The sequence below is a fragment of the Furipterus horrens genome, unplaced genomic scaffold, assembly GCF_987537825.1.
Source record: "Furipterus horrens unplaced genomic scaffold, mFurHor1.1.pri manual_scaffold_6, whole genome shotgun sequence".
Lineage (NCBI taxonomy): Eukaryota > Metazoa > Chordata > Mammalia > Chiroptera > Furipteridae > Furipterus > Furipterus horrens.
Genome location: NW_028327176.1, coordinates 157579227 through 157598898, shown reverse-complemented (window position 1 = coordinate 157598898; position 19672 = coordinate 157579227). Strand labels below are relative to the sequence as shown.

At 35.5% G+C, this 19672-nt stretch overlaps 1 protein-coding gene across 1 annotated transcript in view; it reads left to right on the top strand.

Moving 5' to 3' along the window:
* MAN1A1 (mannosidase alpha class 1A member 1) overlaps nt 1–19672 on the top strand; it is a 150027-nt gene that overhangs the window by 39744 nt on the left and 90611 nt on the right. Inside the window, exons 3-5 of the mRNA XM_090279800.1 lie at nt 1338–1434; nt 3585–3700; nt 13144–13224. Of these exons, the coding sequence (XP_090135926.1) occupies nt 1338–1434; nt 3585–3700; nt 13144–13224 (294 nt within the window). The remainder of the gene's footprint in view (nt 1–1337; nt 1435–3584; nt 3701–13143; nt 13225–19672) is intronic.

Below are 19672 nucleotides of genomic sequence, written 5' to 3'. Positions count from 1 at the left end.
TCATTTGTCAGTGGACATCTACATTGTTTCCATGTCTTGGCTATCGTAAATAATGCTGCAGTGAACATAAGCGATACAAATTCTGGTAGCCATTATTAGTAGCAATTATGGTGAAGTAGGAAGATAATATGCATATTGGTTAAAAAAAGACTTAGTATATTAAGGGACATCTACAGGCTTTTTTTTTTTTTTTTTCATAAAATTGTATTGCTTTTATTGAAGATTTTTAGTGATAAATAGCCCTTATATAGTATTTATAACTTTATGTGATGCTTTTAAGATATTTTAAAATAGCCTAATTTGAAGATTTTTAGGTTATGTCTACATTTTAATTACTATTGTGAATGGATTAGGAATAGTGGCATGAGTAAGTTCTATATAGGTGGGGAGTCCCCTTTTAAAAAAATGTATACAAACATAATTATATATATTCTGTAAATTTATACGACTATTATACAAGTTAATACAACTATTTTGGCAGACTTTTAGAACAATTTCTCCTCTTAAAAATTATTCACTTTCTATTAGAGTTAATGTCTTGCACAGTAGATCAAGACTTTGTCTATCAGCCAGGAGAAATTAATTTGGTTTTCATTATAGGTAGACAAATTAATTTTGTTAAAAATAATAAAAGAAAAAATTATGCAACTAACTGGTGACAGAGAGGTTTGGACTTTAAAACATTCCTGGTATAAGGAGTCTAGGTTGGGGATATACAGGATCAGTCTTCAGTTAAATAGGTATGCACACATATGTGTACTATTAAAGATTGATTACATTAAAATAAGCTGAAATTTTCCAAAATCTAAATATAACCACAAAGTTTCATTTTTTGAATTTCCTGCAGATATTTAAAAATACTTCTCTCGATAGACTTGGTCCAGATAAATCAAAGTGTTTAAAGCAATAACCTTGGATATATGTCTTGGATGTTTGTGATATACCATGAGGATGAAAGTACAGAGAACCTTTACAAAAGCATGAATTTTAAATATAGAGTCTTTGCAGATTTAATCTGTCATGAGCATGAAATAGATAAATGTAACAATGGTCCATCCTTTTAGGGGTAAGCTAAACTTCTCTTGCTGAAAACTGACTTTTGAAAATGATGTGTTATCTTAAATAGGATTAAATGGACTCAAAAAAGAAACATAAAGGGGCAATGTGTATATGTACGTGTTCTATGTTATTCATACCATTGTTACCATTTTAATCAATCATCTTTTTAACTAAGTGATGAGGTTTAATATTTTAACCTTTAGGTCTTGAATGTATTATCTATTTTATAGCAAAAACATCTAAATTCAAATTATAATCCCATTCATTTCTTTTCTCAGATGATGAAACATGCCTGGAATAATTATAAACGCTATGCCTGGGGATTAAATGAACTGAAACCTGTATCAAAAGAAGGCCATTCAAGCAGTTTGTTTGGTGAGTAGAATATACTTTGTGTCACCTGTCACAATACAAGTGACAGTAACTTCTCTTTAATTGACTGAACTTGTGGGTGGTGGAGACGTGTGTGAGACCCTCCAGACCATGTTGCTATGAAACCTGCACACCTGAAGGAGTTATCTGCAAGGACTGTGCATAGTGTGTCCTTCAGACAGAGCACTGGTGCATATTAGACCCACCCGCGTACCTTAAAAAATACTGATACCTGGGGCACACTTCCAGAGATCCTAATCTAATGGATATGGGTGCAGCATCATGATTTCTAGATCCTAGCATGATACACGTGATACCCAACAGAGGAGGATTTTGTCAGCTACATTAACTGCTTCCCATCAGGTAACAGCTGTGTCTTTATCAACAAGCTGGCCAAGGCAGCCATGGTGATCTTCACTGTATCTCGGTGACTCTCAGCTTTGGCTCTAAGTTTCTCCTGTTTCCACCATGGATGAGAAAGTGAGGGTGGATTAGGTTAGTTATGTGAACTTCCATTTATCCACTTTGGCCCTCTGTGATTGGTACTGTGGATATTAACAGAAAGGTTGGTTGGATTCCTTGGGTCACAGGGCTACCCAGTGTTCTTTCCCCTGCACTGGATTCCTTTTTAATCCCACTGTTTTGTCTGTAAGTAACAAGGTGGAGGGAATGGAGTCTTATTCTGACACTTCCAAATTCACTCTAGAAAACATTACTTTCTATACTTTAACTGAAAGTGTTAAATAGTATCCAGTCATATAACAAAGAACAGTAACAGCTGACACTGTGTGCCAAGTGTTAGCCACCTACTAGCTGGCTGAGCTGGGTCTTCTACCCAGGTGTGGCTAAGCTCCGATTGCTCCCAGTCACTGCAGCGTGCTTTTCCATTCATTTAGGATTTTCCATGTGTTTGGCTCTGCTGCCAGCACTGGTGTTAACCAGTACAATACAAGTCTGCAGAGTTCATGATGCACTGCAGAAAATTTGTGTGTAAATACGGAATTATCACAGCATTAGGTGGTTCAGTAGATAGTTGTATGAAGTTCTGAGGAACCAGTGGGATCTCAGGTAGAGGGAAGGGCATTCTTTGTAAGAACAGGTAGGGAGAGCTGGGAAGAGTGGAACAAAGGCTGGTTGGTCTATCACAGTCACACATTTTAGAAATGAAGGGAACCTGAACCTGGAGTAGTTGCAGTTAAAGGGATTATAGATGTTTCTGAAGTAGTATTTTAAGAACACAGTCACCATTTAATATGAGTGATGAGCAATAGGAATTGAAGAGAGAAACTTGGAAACTTTATGCAGACTCAGAAGCTTTTATTTTTTCATTGTTTACTGTAACTTTTTAAATGTCATATTTTTTCTTTTATCTCTATGAAATTTTCTTGTACCATTAAGAAATCAGTTATGTGTAAAGTTGCCATAATCAAACAGATTATTTGGTTCTATGTCATACTGATGGTGTTTAAATTTATTACTGAAAAATGAAAACCTACTAAGTTTCTTACTATGGAATTTGGAGGTGAACAAGATGTGACTTCTCTATTCTAAGGAAGTTTACAGACTAAAAGAGATGCATATAAATAATTATTATAGAAGACAGAAAGTTCAAGAGCAATGTAAAGTCAAGGGAGTTGAGAGGAAATAAATCAAGAGTCAGGAGTGGCCGGGTGGGTGGAAGGGGAGGTTAGGATCAGTCAGGGCTTTAAGAGGGAGCCAAATTCCATTTTGGAGTAATAGTTTCTTTGAGCTTATCACTAAATAATTTCAAAGACTAATGCTATTTAAACAGTTTTACACAGGTACACTTTGATATAATTACATTAAAATTCATTTGTTTGTTGCTCTTATTTTTAGGTCTATTTTCTTGCTAGAGAATGCAATCACGAATGAAATTTCTAAGAGATTTATTTTCTACAACTCAGAAAAATCTTTAAAGATTAGGGTATCCATCTATAACCTGTGATAATTTTTAGTTCAGCTTTGGTACAGTTTTTAAGTTTTCCTTCACTGAGAGAATTTTAGATTGTGTTCAGTATTACTGTTTACTAATAAATTGAGTATTACCATCTCTCTTTCTAAGGTATGGTCAATTTACATGTATGTATCTGTCAAAAGTAATTTATTGAATTAAAATTTTTTGGTATTTTCAGGTAGTATTAAAGGAGCAACAATAGTAGATGCTCTGGATACACTTTTTATTATGGAAATGAAAGACGAATTTGAAGAGGCAAAATCATGGGTTGAAGAAAATCTAGATTTTAATGTGGTAAGTTAAACAGAAATTTCCAATTCAATTTTTAAATCTAATTTAACATGGGCAGATTATTGACTTGTACCCTAGCAGAAACAAATTATGCAACTTTTAAGTAGTATCATACTATACTCTTAAGTTGTGTTCCTTTACTACACAAATACATGTCTTCGGTTTTTTTGCAATTTAAAGGTAAGAAAAAAGAAATTAATGTTTATCGAGACCTACACAGGCCAAATAGTCTTATTCAAGTCCCACAATAACCCTATGAGTCAGGTATTATTTTCACACCTTTACAGATTTGAAATCTGAGCCTCAGAGCTTTAACCAGACCACACAGCTAGTTCCCAGTCTGAGCTGTGAATGTAACACAGCTGTGTGGCTTTAACGCTCAGACTTTTGCACTAAGCCAAGGTGCACTGTTGTGACTTTGTTAAATTACATTTGCGAAGGGGAGCACAGGGCGCCAGATGGGGAGCTGCAGTTTAACAAAAGACCACAAGAGAAATTAAAATACAGTTTATTACTCACAAGTCCTAAGGTAGTCCAGGGCCTATCCCCAGGGGGCCACACAGGAAGGTCAAGGCAGGGTACAGACAGACTAAAAGGCTGGACCTGGCGGACATTCCTTTATTAGGGTGGGTAGAGTGCTTTGGAGTTTCCAGGCTAATTCCATATTAGTCAATTCAAATAAAGAATAGTGGGGTTTTTATAAGTTCTACTGGTCTTTTCTAAGGGTTCAGAAGGGGAAAGCCCTGGGTGGGGGCGGGGGGTGTCTAATCACAAGGCGTATCTGGGGAGTCATATAAGGAACTTCCATTTTCTTGTAACCCCACCAGGCATGTTCTGGCATGAGGGACTGATTTCAGTTGAAGGTGCCCACAGGCCACATGGCCGCGGAGAATTGATGCGGAGGCAGTAATACCATGGGGTAACTTAGCCAAACTCCTGACATGCATCTACCAGCAGCTGCACCACTTCCCTTAAATAAGGCTTCCAACTTTGTTGACTATATGCTCACCTATAAAATTTTGTCAGTATATATTTTAAATGCTTTTTTTTTTTAATGTTGTATGTGTACTATTACTCTTAACAAATACCTCAATGCCCATGTACACCAAGGGAAGGGTTCAGAATTAAAGATAGTGGACACTTCTAATACTTCCTGATAACTTTGATTTGGAAGGAGCAAGAGCTTCACAGGTGGAGCTTTGTATTCAGTTCAAGTATCTGAATACTGGGTATGGGCAGAAAACGAAGGATACACTCCTGTGGATGAATTTCCTGGCTTTAATTAAAAAATAATTCTAAGACAAATAATCTAAAACATCCTTGGTTATTCCTTATTTATTAATTCATGTATTAATTATTTACTAAATATTTTTTAAGAATCAGATACTTACCCTCTTGGAGCATATAGTCTAAGAGAAAAAGTAGTCCATGTACCAGGCTATGGCTGGTTTTCTTCAAAGTTATGGCTGGTTTTCTTCAAAAGGCAAAAAAGAAAAGAGGAAACCACTACTTAAAAAGTACTGAGACATATTAGGTAATTGTTTTCATGGGCTATCTTATTTAGTCTTTGTGATAACCATACAGGGGGGAAATATTTTCCCTGTTTTTATAGATGAAGAGGATTTGCTTAATCTGCCCAGAATCATGCAGCAAGAGCTGTGGTTTGAGTAAGGTCTGCCTAACTCAATGACTCCGTTTTTATTGGAGAGGAAGTGCAAAGATTTGAGAAATACGTAGGTGTATAGAATTTGAATCTTCCAAGGTCAGGTATGTAATCTTAGTATCACTGAACTCATTAAGTACATTGTTACACAGGTATTCAATATATATTAATTAAATTAATGAGCAGCCAAGCTATCTTGTCCTGCTTCCTGACAGACTCAACTGGAAGATGAGCTGACAGAGACAAGAGTGGCTGTATTGTTTCATATTTTTATATGGTTAAATTGATCTGGAGTTCAAGTGCAGTTAATCTACTTGTTTTTACCTAACCTACTTTCAGAATGGATTTGTGGTGACTCCTATCTTCATTAACATAAGGACAAGTGATCAAGAGTTTCATATTTGGACTTTTCTAAATTCGGTACTGAGCTTCCTGTCTTCACTATCACTTTAAGGAAGTATTGATTAGCTAGATCCTTACATGAGAAATATTGAAAACTATGAATTTTATAGGCCATATAGGAATTTTCTTTAGATAACAATTTCTTATATCAACTCTTAGTAAAAGTCAAAGCTATATTAAAATTATCCTTAAAAAGCTTTGTTCTACATTGAGTTTAAGTGATATCTCTGTATAAGAGGCCAGGTGTTGAGAATGACAAAGGAAGATGATTAGCTTGCTCTAGACACTAACTAGCAACACACTGAGACTATAATTTTTGGCAGGCACCTGGACTGTGTCTTTGATTGTAAAGAACGTGATATGTTTTAGATAAGAGAGATATTGGCAGAAGTGATTCTATGTTTTAAAGTTCTAGGCTGTTTTCTTATCTAGTCTGAATGCCACCCTATATTACAGGAAAATAAGTTGTAGGGTTCCCTATCTGAAGGTTATAAATTGACCTCAAGAAGTGACTTTGGATTTTCTCAAATGCCTGAATGAGTACTTGGCTTAGGTCCAGGGTATACAGCATTAAAGAATACCCCAAGAATCCTGAAATACCAATTCAAAAGAACTTATGGACCCTGGCTGCTGTGGCTCAGTGGATTGAGCGTTGGCCTGCAAACCAAGTGTCACTGGTTCGATTCCCAGTCAGGGCACATGACTAGGTTGCACGCCAGGTCCCCAGTTGGGGGCACGTGAGAGGCAACCGCACATTGATGTTTCTCTCCCTCTCTTTCTCCTTTCCCCTCTCTCTTAAAACAGATAAATAAAATTAAATTAAAATTAAATAAAGTAATCTTGTTAAAAAATATATACATATATATATATATATTAAAAACTCCAAGACACTTAAAAAAAAAAAAGAACCTATGCACCCCTATGTTCATAGAGCATTGTTTACAATAGCCAAGTGATGGAAACAGCTTAAGTGCCCATCAGTAAATGAGTGGATCAAAAAACTGTGGTACATTTACGCAGTGGAATAATATGCAGCAGAAAGAAGGAACTCCTACCTTTTGCGACAACATGGATGGAACTGGAGAATATTATGCTAAGTGAAATCAGCCAGGTGGTGAAAGACAAATACCATATGATCTCACCTATAACAGGAACATAATGAATAAAACAAATGAGCAAAACAACCAGAGGCATGGAAACAAGCAACAGACTGACAGTGACCAAAGCGGGGCAGGGTAACAGGGGAAACAAGGGGAAGGGTCTAGTCCAGGAGCATGTATAAAGGATCCATGGACATGGACAACAGGGTGGGTGGGCATTGACTGTTCAGGCAGCGGTGGGATGGTGGCAGAGTGGTAGGGGTAGAGGAGAGCAATGGGGGGGGGGGGCGGGATTAGGACAACTGTAATAGAGCAATTTTTTTAAGAAAGGAGTAATAGGTCTCCCTTAGAGCTCTATCCCAATGGGGAGGCACATAACCAAGTTTACCATCCTCTTGAATCCAAGCAGCTCTCTCTGACAGTTATTAGTGGTAAATCAGACTGCTACTTGAGGGCCCTTCTGAACTGTCTGGTAAAATCAACCTGTTAACATAGAAAAGGTGGTTATTTGCCTATCTCTGAGGCTCAGAGAACTTACACTTGGTACATCTGAAGAGATTTATTCTGTTTCTTAAATATGAAACTAAAAGCTGCTAGGACATATGTTACACTAAGTGTCTCTGTTTAATATTGCAATCTAATCTGTTCAAATGAGTTTTATAATTATTTGTAATCCTCAAAATGTTAATAAAACACACTTTGAAGTACCATTGATAAATAAAGGTGTATACTAAGCCTAAACATAGGCAAGGCTTGTAGGCAGCTACCTGCCTTTATTCAGTGTCTTTGAAAAGGTTCATGTTGTTTTCAACATGTTTCTCAGTAAAATAGAGCATAGTTATAACGTATGTTAGTAGTGGACAGTTATTATTAAGCACAGTTACTGCACTGGATTGTAATGGGACAGTTGTTATTACGCAGAGTTAACATCAGATCGTAGTCAGTATTAAACATTATTATTGCATTGGTTTGTAGTGGGGCAGCCTGCTTGTATCTCACATGTGGGAACAGGCTGAGAAACCCAGGCTTATAGTTATTTAGTAGAAAGCTAACGGAGTTTGGAAGAATAGCTAGCAAATGAGTAGTCTCTGAAAATTATTACTTGTGTGTGTATGGGGTGGGGTGGGGGTAACCTTTAAAAAGTCTCTAAGAATTAGTATCAAACACTCAGAGTAGAATATTTTTTAAAATAAGAGTTCTTTTCCAAGAAGGCTATTTTCAATTTAATGTGATCAGTTGGATCTGTCAAGCTATATAGAATCATAGGACAACAACTAAAGATAATTCTGGTACAAGTTTGATTCTAAATAATTGTCATAAGGCTTGAAGATGCAAATAAGCAATATATCTGTCCTTTAGAGGAAGCTTTTACATCTGTAGTTCCTCAATCAAAAGGAAACTGGCTGGATAGTTCCAAAACCTAAATTTGGTAGTCTAATGGCCAAATCTGTTATATTATTCACTGAGATCTATTAAAATAAATTGTTTTATAGATAACTTTGGTGAATAAACTGGATATAAAAAAATACAACCTAGACCCTAGCTGGGTAGCTCAGTTAGTTACAGTGTCATCCTGTCATTTCAAGGTTGCGGGTTTGATCCCTGATCAGGGCACATAAAACAATCAACCAATGAATGCATACATAAGTGGAACAAGAAATCTCTCTCTTTCTCAAAATTCAATAAATAAAAAATAAATACAGCTTAATAAGTTTCTGAGTTGTTTAAAAGCTAATATGCCTATAGGGAGAAAGTTGGTCTTTCATGCACTTGTTTTGAAACATATTTTGAAATATTCACTATCCCTCTTGCCCAGACAGGATTAGGGTCTTCATGCCCATGAACTCATGATGTGTTGATCTGAAGAAAGCCTTTCTTAGTAGAGAAATGGAGAATAATGTTAAAGATTGGGGGAGGAGTATATACAAAATGATTTATTGACTTAAACTCTTTCTCCCCTTTTAGAAATATTTAACAGTTTATTAACTTTACATATATGTATAGCAAATCAGAGGGAGAGGGATAAGCACTTAAGGTGGAAATTGTCCGTCTAAGATGATTTGAGAGATTAGTACTAAGACCTAATTTACTGTGATTTTTATGACTTAACTCTTGATTTCAGGTATAAACTTAGTCCTGCCATATATTTTATTACATTTCTATATGAATCTAGTTAAGTGTGTTGTTTGATTCAAGGGCTATTGATAGAAGGAAGTCAAAATGAAGGAGTCATTTTTCCAACCCAGATATTTTTGTGAATGTGCCTTTAGTCAAAACTTTATGACTTCTACTTGCTCATCAATGCTGATATTAACTAACAGATGCATGCAATTTAAATGGTAGTCTGGATCTACATCTCAAACCGCAAATCACATACGACCATGTACTAGAAGCCATAGAATACACCGGGCATCTTCCTAGAAAGCAAACATGGGTGAAGCAGACTGCAAAATTCACATTTATTATTAGGATAAATCACACAAGATTTTAGTGTTACAGGCTGTTTTGGGTTTCCCCTCTTACTTACATGCTGCCCTCTCTGCCCCGGCCCTAGTTCTGTCATTAGGGTAAGTCACCAGAAAAATTTCAGAACATCTTAAAAAAGACACTGCACGAATATTAACAGGAAGACTATATTCATTTACATTTAATAAGTTTATTTTAATGGAAATTGGAACCAAAAGTTTATAATAATAGCCTAAAACCCTCATATTGTAGAAATTCACTTTTTAAAATCCAGGTGTCGTATAAATTATATCAAGCCCAAAAGGAAGTTGGAACATGATTCTAGATTTCCAAAGAGGGTTTTTAGCCATTGAGAAATAATGACTCTGCTGAGGGTCAGAGATGGATCAGTTTGCATTTTAGAATTTAGAATATTATGATTCTAGTGTTTCTGACTTCCAGTAACCTCTCTGGAAGGTAATGTAGGCTGAGCTTCTCTGTACAGTGGTAATGGCAGCAGCTCTCCATGGTGTGCTTTACCTGTGCCAGGCATTGTGCATAGTGCTTTACAGTCACAGACTGATAGATAGTGCCTTGTAAGAAATGCATTGTTCCTTTTACAAATGAGAAAAGCAAGACTCATAGAGAATAAATGACTTGCCTGGGATCTCACATTCAGCTAGCTCCCAACCAGCCTTCAGTCCCAAGTCTTTCTGACTCTAGGGTAGTGTTTTTATAGTCTACTGCCCCCAGTATAGCCAACCAATTTGTTACAGTGGGCGAATTGTCATCTTAGTCCTTTTTATCTAAGGATTTTTTAATGTGTCTAAATTTCAGTCTTTTGACCTAAAATGTATTATAGTCCAGAAAGTTGAAAGAGCTCTCAAATTAAGGTTTCTGAATAATTTAGATTTCACTTAAAAAAAAAGAAAATAAATTATATATTGAGAATTTAAATGTAATTCTAGTTTTCAAGAGAAAGAAGATACGACGACTGTTGAGTGCTGCTCGTGGTGAAGTGACATTCCTGAGCCAGATTTTTAAAGACAAGGACAGAGCAATCACTGGGAAGTAGTGTGGATTCACTAATAACTAGATTTCCTTCTTGGAAATTATTAGATCCATGAAATTCAAAATGCAAATCACCTGACCTTGAACATGGCACTTTGCAAGGTCATCTCTCAATATCTTATAGCTAGAGCAGGATAAATAGATTTTAGGTTATAAAGTATATGGCTGGATCAATAACTAGTTGAACAACTGTACCCAATAGTGATTGATATATAGTAGCTCAATACATATTTCTGGTGGTGTTTGAAATGGCTCAGTTCTCTACCTTGCAATAATTCTTATCAGATGTCTATATAAAAGTGCTGATTATCTAAAAAAATTACAGGAGGAAGAGAGAATACATGTCTAATGAATCCATAGCCAAAGTAAGAATATAAAATCACCTTAACATGTTTCAGCTGGCAGAAATGTGGAGGAATATTCTCAGGGTTAAAAACTGAAAAACACAAGTACAAATTGAGAGTGATACAATTTGAGGGTTTAGATTCATTAGATTTTTATTATTACACATTGTTATCCTTAAACATAAGAAATACAGCTGTGTGATCCAAAATAAATCAATGGATTCCCTTTCCTTTTTCTTATCAGTAATTTTGTGGAATAAGAAAACTTTTATGAATATTAACATAAAAACTCATTGAGAGTGATATACCTCACAGATAAATCACACCTATATAGAGTGCTTTTAATAAAATTATATTAGATGCATGTTACAAATTATATAACACTCACCAAAGAGTATTTTATGAGATTTTTGCCTAACTCTGGCCCAGTAATTCTTACTCCTAAATAGTTTTCATAATCTTTTTGCAGGAAATGTTTTGAAAAAAATTAACTTAAGCAGTTACTTAGCTGTAATTGTTAGGTCCTTATATCTTTTTTGAGAGATCATGTGAGAATTAAATGAAAATGCATCTTTTTTTCCCTGTAACTGTTTTCTCCCACTACAATGTAGACTCCATGAGTTAGAGGAACTTGTCAGTCTTTATTGCCATGTCCCTAAAACCTAGGAGAGTACCTGGCATGTAAACCTTGGTTAATAAATGTTTGTTAAATTTTTAAAAATCTGGATGGTTTTGACTAAGTTTATCTGCAGGATATTTACTCCAAATTATAATTTTACTATTCTCCCCCATGATTATCAGGAAATGATTTGATGTTAGGCAGAAGTGAACAATCACTGAATAGTCCCAAAGAACATGAAAAGAAGCTAACTCATGCTTGAAATGTCATCGTCGGCAGCCGTCCGTCTCGAGAGACGATGGTGTAGCTTCTTAAGAGTCTATCTGCACCGCCGAGAATGGCTGTGCAGTCCGACTCGGGAGTGACACAGTATCTGTCTCCTCCCGTGTTGAATCGACATCTTGCGATGACGCTGGAGTGTCCTCTCCAGTGAAGCTGAAGCTACAGAGCCTGGCCAGGGTGATATGGAGGGTCTGCTGTTGCCCATGCAGCAGACCCCCCTCTCTTCGCAGCTGAAGGATCCAAGGGAAAGATGGAGTCAATACAGCTTGGCTTCAGGTGCGCCGCAGGAGTTGCCGGTGTTGACTACAACGTCAAACCGCCTTAGGGACTCCGGCTCCGGATTTTCTGTCGGGGTTTACTCCCTTAGCCTTTCCCTTGAAGAGGTGTGCCGCAAGGCAGCGGAGGTTTTTTGGAGTCAGAGTTTTCCTTCTCTGATGTGCCCTGACTGGAAGATCGAACCAGCGACACTTAGCTCGCAGGCCGACGCTCAATCCACTGAGCCAAACCAGCTTGAAATGTACCTTACATTTATTACAAGTTAGCTGTACTAAATTATTTAGTAACAGAATGCATAAAAATGCACTTAATAGTCATATGTCATAAAACAATAAAAGTATTGACAGTAGTTACCAATTATTGCCACACTGATCAGTAATAAAGAGACTTAGTACATTATCATGCGAAGTGATACTAGAGTTAAGGTAACAGAGCCCTGAACCAAGAATTGAGTACTCAAGTTCAAATGCTCATTCCACTACTTGTCTAACCTTAAAAAGTCACAGTAAACATTATAAATCTCAGGTTCTCCATTTGCCAAATGGACATAGGATAGCAATTATTTTATAGGGTTGGTGTGAGGATTAAAAGACGTAGTCCATGTAAAGAGATTAGCATAAGATATGGCATATTGTAAATAATCGTTATGATATTGATATAAATAAGAGCTATTTCAGCAAAGTACATCATGTATTATGGTTGTCATCTCCTTCATGGAAAAATAAAATTTCTTCTCAGAGAGATGTGACCATTCCAGGCTGCCGGTGAAACGTTGGGAATCAGCATAGGACCAAATCCCCCAACTTAAAATCTGATTTACATTCTAGCTCTGCTACTTGAACATGATATGAGAAGGATGCTAGAATAGTGTTCAACTACCAGCCGAAGTATGAGTCTGAATGGCCTTTCAGGAAGAAAAAGCAAATGAATGAAAGGAGGACACAAACTAGAAAAACAGAATGCCCTGGTGCTAACACATGTGCACAGATAGAGAATACTGAGCATTATATCTGTCATTGATTAGAGGGGAGGAAATAACTTACAAATATTTTTATATTGTGATTTTAAGAGTAAAAATTACTTTATATACTTTGACAGAATTTTTCCCTTTTGTATGTAAATCTCTGGGTAAGCATATATGATTTAAACAAAATGTTAAGATTTAGTGCACTTTATCACAATGTTCTTTTTCTCAGTTGTGTACTATCATTTATGTATAAACTTCCTTTACTTTTTCTCCACAGAATGCTGAAGTTTCTGTATTTGAAGTTAATATACGCTTCGTTGGCGGACTACTCTCAGCCTACTATCTGTCTGGAGAAGAGGTAATGAAAAGTGACAAAAAGATGTGACTTACAAAGTATCTTAAAGTTTCATTTTTAGGGTAAAATATGCTTTTGTGGTATACCTTTAGGGGTATCCACTGAATATTCATATTTTGATGGGCCTCTAGCATACACTGAATGTCATATAATAGGTACTAATTAAATGAGCACAGTGGCAATGTTTGGCAGAGCATGTTGTCAGAAAATGTAAACAGTGCCTTTAAAAAAGCCTGGCTCCATTATGTTAGGTATAGTGGGATATAGCAGGCTTGTGGATGAATTTGTTCCTTTAAAAATTATTTTAACAGTAGTATAATATTCGATTAATAAAAAAAACTGTTTAAAATGAAGAAAGCTTAGCAAGTAAGATATAAAAATTACAGCATTTAAGGAATTGAAGGGCTTAGTGAGGTACTCAGCCTTCCAGAGAGGAGTTCTTCCAGCCAGTATCCTGTGTAAAGTGCTTTGGAGTTCTTCCTGGGGTGAGGCTTAATTCATCATCTGCAGCGCAGAGCAAAGCAGGAATTTTTAATGTAGTTGCATTTTATTTAAAAACAGATGTTTGTATCACTCTCATGAAAAGCACAGATTTTCTTAAAAGGTTTTGGACAACTTTATGAGTACCCTAAGTGTCCACTGAGAGTTGTTGCATTGGACCTCACCTGTAATGTTGACAGTGTTAAAAGCTGACATCACGGAAAACCAGCCCTGTATTTCAATTGCATATGAATCAGATTTGTGTTAGCCTCAGCATTCTAACTAGCAGAAGAGTGGATCTCACCTCGTGTAGTATTTCATGTGTATCTATGCTCCTTCAAACAGATTAAGCAAAGCAATAAATGTTCAACGAGAAAAGCTGCCGTAACATTGTCCTGTCTCTCAGGTACTTTCTTAGCCACAATGAAACAGCCATGCAATCTCAACATTTTCTCTCGTTAGATTTTATTCTGCCACAGAGCTTTTCTTCTGAATTCCTGTTTATCTGTGCTATTTACTTCTTAAAGTCTGTTAGACTTTGTTACCTTCTCAGCCAGGGTAGAGACCCTCCGGTACATTATACTTCTTCTCTTCTTCCAATCCCAAATAATTTCATTTGTTCAGTTCGGTTTAGAGTGTTCTAAGCATTAAGCCAGGGAATCCATGCTTTTAAAATGTCATACTTAAAATTAACTGATGTTATTTTAGTTAACAAATTTCTGCTTTTAGAATATTTGTCTTTGAGTATCTGATGCCTGGGTGTTCTCATTGTTTTCCACATGGCAGACTTAGGATGACCTTGGTTTTAACTTTCTTCATCACCTCATTGGAAGGAGACAATTTCTAAGAGCTAAAGACTGCATGCATCCTTCTATACCTGGGCTCAAATAGGTAATCAAGCATACAAAGAGAAACACGTATATGTAATTCTTCTACATATGCATCATGCTTAATTAGGATACTTTTCACGTAACAATGTTTTAAGTTTATGCACATGTATTTGTTTCTATATGTATGCTTATTATTGACATATAAGTATTTACATACTTATATAAATATAATACCCACAGTTTGCCTATAGATAAAATCACTTGCCTAAGACCTTGGAAGGGTATTTTTAAAATTCTGCACAGTACTTAGGTAACCTTAGTAAACAAAACTTAAAAAAATACCTCCATTGAAAACTTGTGTGTGTGTGTTTGTGTGTGTGTGTATGTATGTGTATTTGCTCTGTTCTTATCCCTGTGGAAATGTTTTTTTATTATATCTAGATTTTCTATGCCTTAGTTTTATTATTAAAAATCATATAAGATATTTTCTTTTATATATCCTTTTTTATTTCTATGGCATACATTTTAATTTTAGTACATAAAAATTCATCTTCTTAATATAGTTTTTGCCTAACTTTTCCCTAAACATTTAACAGTTGGGTTGTTTTCAGTAGTCTTGTATTTTGAACGATATAGCTACAATCAGTCAATAAATATTTATTTTCTAAAGTGGGACTGCCAGGTGAAAAGTGACTAGTTCTAGACTGTTACAACATCCCTTCTGCTTCTTCCTCCCACTTACCTCATCACTGACAACTGCCTCTCACTGACCAATGCACCCAGGGCAATTAGCTATCAGGAATGTGATTAGAAAAAATTATTTTACTCCAAGTCTGTGCTTGAGGTTTGTTTCCATAACAAAAGAAAAAAATTGAGCATTTATTTAATGAAAAGAACACCAACATGTCCAAATTATAAGTTCTATACCACACACTTTTATGAAGATCAAGGTATTTACTATGATAATCTAAGAAAATCTATCTTCCTAAATTATCTCATAGAAGAGCTACTAAATTACCATAATTTAACATTCTAATTTCATCATTGAGACTCAGGAGTATTTTAAGAACATCTTATAAATCATCATCAGAAGTATATAGGCCCCCATCGATAGAAGCTCAAAAATCTTAAATTTATACTGTTGCAAAAATAGAAGAGGAAGTACCACTGATTTGTATTATATGTTTCAGGAAAATTACAACTAGAAACACTGAACAACAATCAAGAATACCAATGAAACTCTAAGCCTATCAAAAGAACAATAGAAACATTAAATACCTATAGTAAACATCAATTTCTAGGACATATTCGGAAACGCCCTAGCTCAATAAAAATGTCTTGTAATACCACTGGGGAAAAAAGTCAAGCCACAAAATTTCTAGTCTATATGAGCTGCACACAACCACAAGCACTACAAACAGGATAGAGATAAGGTGAATATTATAATAGAAATGATCAGTATTAAAGATAAATAAAAGAAATAGCATTGCTCTATTAGCTCAAGGGAATTTAAGTCCTCATTGGAGACAGTAAATAGCAGCATGTGGAATATCTTTATCCAAAATATGTTTACAGACCACTAGTTTCTTTAGATATGACAGGATAAATCTGCCTGTATACATACTAAAGATAAATCTGAAAAAGCTACATCCTGTGTTCCTTCTTAGAAATTTAGAATGCAGAGAAAAATAAATGAATTAAATTTTATTAATATCTGTGTTTTTCATACTTACTTAGCTACAATCCCCCTCTTTTTAAATGTAACATCTTCTAACACTGAGTTATAAATATTGTTTAGAACAAATTTTGGAAAACAATAAGAGTAACCAAAGCAAAAATGATATCGAAAATTGGCAAATGCAGAATAAGACATTGCAAGAGAAGATGATACATGTAGAAAATAGCATGTATGAATATTCCACATTATTCTTTTATAGCAGAAACCCATGACTATATAGAGCAGAAGAAAAATTCAGCAGGACATAGTAATGCCCTAGCTCAATATGAGAGAAGGCTGAAGAACAGGTTGAAGCTAACAGTCTCAAGTTGCCACAGAGGATCTCTCTGTCTTGACGATCTCTCTGTCTTGACAATCCTTCTGTCTTGACGATCTCTCTGCGACATCCTAGAATCAGTAAGCATGCACTATTTTTTTATACCCTTGTCAAAAAACAAAGTCCTAGAAGAAAGCAGTCAATTGGCAGTTTCGTTTACATATGGTCCCTTGGGGACCTTGCGGAATGGAAGAGAGGAGAATATGATAAATGCAGTCTTCCAAAGGGTTTCAGGTCAATATCCTGTGAAGGCCAAGGGCAAGGAAGTATGAACAGCACCTGAACAGCAAATTGATGCCCTATTGGAAGGGTGGGGAAAATAAATGGGAGCCAAAACCTAAAACAAAGGAAAACAAGATGCAAGTCTACTCTGAAAAATAAGTTTGTCAGCAGAAATAGAGAGACTTGTGGAAATTGCTAACTTCATGAAATGCTGCATAAACTTTTCCTGAAGTTTTTGAAAAACTACTTTATTCTGTAAATTAAAATGGAACATTTAGACCTAACAAGGTATTTAACCCTCAAAGGAAACATTTTGAGTAGTATGTTTTGAGTATGTGAACTAGAAGAACAATAGGCCATCTCCTGGAAACTAAAGACTGAAGAACTAGCTTTCAATGAGAAAAGGTAATGAGAACATCTGACCTAGACTAGGGAATCATGCATAATGGATTCTTACATTAGGTCAGTTTACTCTGCCAAGATAGTCTTCATTTGGAAAGCAGCAAAAGGAATTTTTCCCCAAGTTCACCAAAAGAAATCTGTTCCACACACCAGCACCAAAGACTGCCAAAGGACTTACTGAGAAAGAGAAGCAGCTGGTACCACTGAGTTTAAGAACATCAAGGGGAAGACATGTAAGGAGAGGCTGGGATTGTGGAGTCGTGGAGTGGGAAAGAGAGAAATAAGATTGAGAATGAGTTCAGTGCTGGAAAGATCTATTGTTTTCTTGTAATAGAATTCAGACATTTGGGGTATTTAGGGGCCTGGACATTGATGTTGTAGAGTTTTGTAACGATGATCATAAAAGTGTTTATAAACCTCTTAGAAAACCATCCATCTCCTGCCTCATTCTGCAAAGAACTTAAAGTGACTTACAGAAAATGCACAATATACTTAGAACTATATAAAAGAATAAAGTCAGAGAATATTAAAGTCAAAGATAAAATTAACAAACAGCTGGTAAGAGCAACTAGGCTTATGGTCCATACTTGTCTTCAGATTTCCTCACGACCAAAGCAAAGGAGAGAGAAGTAATAGTAATTTAGTTTTACTATTTTTGTGAACACTAAAATTTGATAACATAAAAACTGACATGTAATATTACATACTAAATTTTCACAAAACATAGAGCTACATGATATAAGCTAGGAAAATCCAACAATTTAGTTGGATCAACTAGAAATACATTAGCACCCCTTCCCCAAATCCTACCTAAAATTGTAAAAATTGGCCTCATTTATCCTGTGTTCTCAGATATAGGAAAGGGAGTTTAATTACAATCTCTAAAAAAGATTTGAATACAGAAAGCAGAGATATAAACAAAGGGCATAAGTGGGAAAAAAATGTCAGAAATTGAAAAGAAAAAGATAACAATACTCCAAGATCAAAATATAATATAGTAAATGTTTACAGTGAAGAAATAACAACCCTGAGCACATGGCTTGGTGGGCTGGGCATCATTCCACAGAGCGAAAGGTAGTTGGTCCAATTTCCAGTCAGGGCACATACTTGGGTTGCTGACCAGTCTCTGGTTGGGGGCATAGGAGAGGCAACCAATGAATGTTTCTCTTGCACATAGATGTTTTTTCTCCCTTTCTCCCTCCTTTTCCCTCTTTCTAAAAATAAATAAATAAAATCATGTAAAAAAATAACAGATTTGAACAATTCGATTAAAATGGAGGTTTGAAATAATGGCACAATGAAATAGAAAAAATTAGGTAATTAAATTCTTGACCAATATTTATTATATGCTATAGACAATGAGAATTTATCAGAAAAATACATATACAATGCCACCAAAATGTATCATGGGAAATATTTAATATGTATATTTTAAGTGGTGAAATCCCACTGAAAATTTTAATATAATTTCCTAAATAACAACTAGATAAGGGAATGAACATATAGAGGTAGGAAAAAGTAGGTTTACAGTTCTTTTTATGGAAAAAAGATATGCAGGTTATGATTATTACAGTAGCTTTATTAATTAAGTTTTGCATACTCACCACTGTGAACCTACTTTTGTCCACCCCTGTATAATATTAAAATAGACTACTTAACAAACAGTTAACGTATAAGCATCACTTTAAATTTTTCAGAAAACAGCCAAAGTTGTGCTTAGAGGAATACATGGTTCTGAATATCTGCATCATGAAAAAATTACTATATGATTAACTAAGTCTATATTTTATTAATTATATAAAAATAACTAGAAGAATGGAAAATAAAAATAAGGGCATAAATAGATTGTAAAATGAGAAAATATCTGGACATACTACAAAGCTTTTTCTTCTTCCTCATCATTAACATTCTTACTGAGAATAATTTTCTGGAAAAGAACTTGACAACAGGAAGAACCATATTATTAATTTATTAAGCCAGCGATTTTCAACTGGTAGGCTGCAGCACACTGGTGTGCCACAAGAATTTTTAAAACATGCAGTACCTGACTGTTTAGTCAGGGGCACTGGCCTCTTTTCCCTTAAGATTGTCAAATTAAAAATGACAACAGCCAACACAACAATAGCCATCTAGTGTGAATGAATCAAAATTATACCTATTTTTTGTCAGATCAGCAAAAACATGTTTCTTGTTGTGCTGCATAATTGATGTAATTAGTATATGTGCTATGAGATGAAAAAGGTTGAAAATCACTATAGTATGCAAAGGAAGCATTTGATAAGGCAAGTCTGAGTGGCTCTCTCAGTAAGAAGACTCACAGATGTGTGTGTATGCACTGCAACAATTCAGGCATGGAGGTGTGCTGAAATGGTCGTAGTCAGATAGTGCAGTGATGCAGATGTGTCCACAGACATAGTCACAACCTGGGAGAAGTCACGTCGCTCTTCAGTAGATGTTGGTTGC